At 49.8% G+C, this 1,002-nt stretch overlaps 1 protein-coding gene across 1 annotated transcript; it reads right to left on the reverse strand.

Moving 5' to 3' along the window:
- Positions 1-4: 4 nt before the first annotated feature.
- Positions 5-493, reverse strand: LOC102859237 (eukaryotic translation initiation factor 5A-1-like; the record flags this gene model as incomplete). The annotated part of the gene is made up of 1 exon (XM_006898480.1): positions 5-493. A coding segment is annotated over exon 1 (486 nt), but the record flags the coding sequence as incomplete, so codon positions are not given.
- Between the last annotated feature and the right edge of the window lie 509 nt (positions 494-1,002).

The following is a 1,002-nucleotide window of genomic DNA, read 5'->3' on the forward strand; positions in this document are numbered from 1 at the left end:
CTCCCTCAGGCAGACGAAGGTCCTCTCGAACCTCCCCACTGTCTTGGAGCAGTGATAGGTACCCATCCTGAATGCCAATCAGCTGGAAGTCATTCCTTTTGATGTTGGGGACATCCATATTATGAGTGGAGGGGCAGATATCTTCATATTTCTTCCCAGTAACGATGTCAATACCAACCAGGTGGACCTTGGCATGGCCATGCTTGCCAGGCTTGGAAGTAGACATCTCGACGATCTTACATGGTCGGCCTTTGAGCACCACAAAGCCATTCTTACGTAATGCTGAGCACTGCGTTGGGAAGGTGGCAGAGGCCCCTGCATCTCCTGTCTCGAAGTCCAAATCATCTGCCATTTTAAGAGGCTTCGATTCGTGGTCGCAAGGCGCCTGGTGCTCAATGGCCCAGGTGCGCTCACCCCGGTGGGCCGATGCGGCCCGCGGCCCTGGCCCCGGAGTGGCCGGCTGGCAGCCTCTGCCGCGTGGCGGCCTCATGGCTCACCGGACATCAATTCTTTTATCACTCCTAGTCATTGTCCAGCTTTCTGATGCATAGCAAGTAATCACAAAGGCCATGGCCTGGATCAGGCACACCTTAGTCTCCAGACTGACATTGTTGCTCTTCAGTATTTTGGAACGGTCACTGACAGCAGACTTTCCCAGTGAAATTTATGTTTTGATTTCCTGTCTGTTAGTACCAAGAGTGTTGATTATGGAGCCAAGCAACCTGAAGCTGTTAACAATCTCAATCTCTTCACCATCTGTTTTGATGCTGCCAATTGGCCCAGTGGTGAGAATTTTTACTTTCTTGATGTTAAGCTTCAATTCATATTAAAGGCTGCAGTCCTTGACTTTTTGCAGCAAGTTCTTCAGGTCCTGCTCATTTTCAGCAAGCAAGGTTGTGTCGTCTGCATAGCGCAGATTGTTGATGAGTCTTCCTCCAATTTTGATGCCACATTCCTCCTTATAAAGCCTAGCCTCCCAGATAAACTGTTGCACAAAGAGAC

Source organism: Elephantulus edwardii, unplaced genomic scaffold, assembly GCF_000299155.1.
Source record: "Elephantulus edwardii isolate Elephantulus edwardi_28Jun2011 unplaced genomic scaffold, EleEdw1.0 scaffold00230, whole genome shotgun sequence".
NCBI lineage: Eukaryota > Metazoa > Chordata > Mammalia > Macroscelidea > Macroscelididae > Elephantulus > Elephantulus edwardii.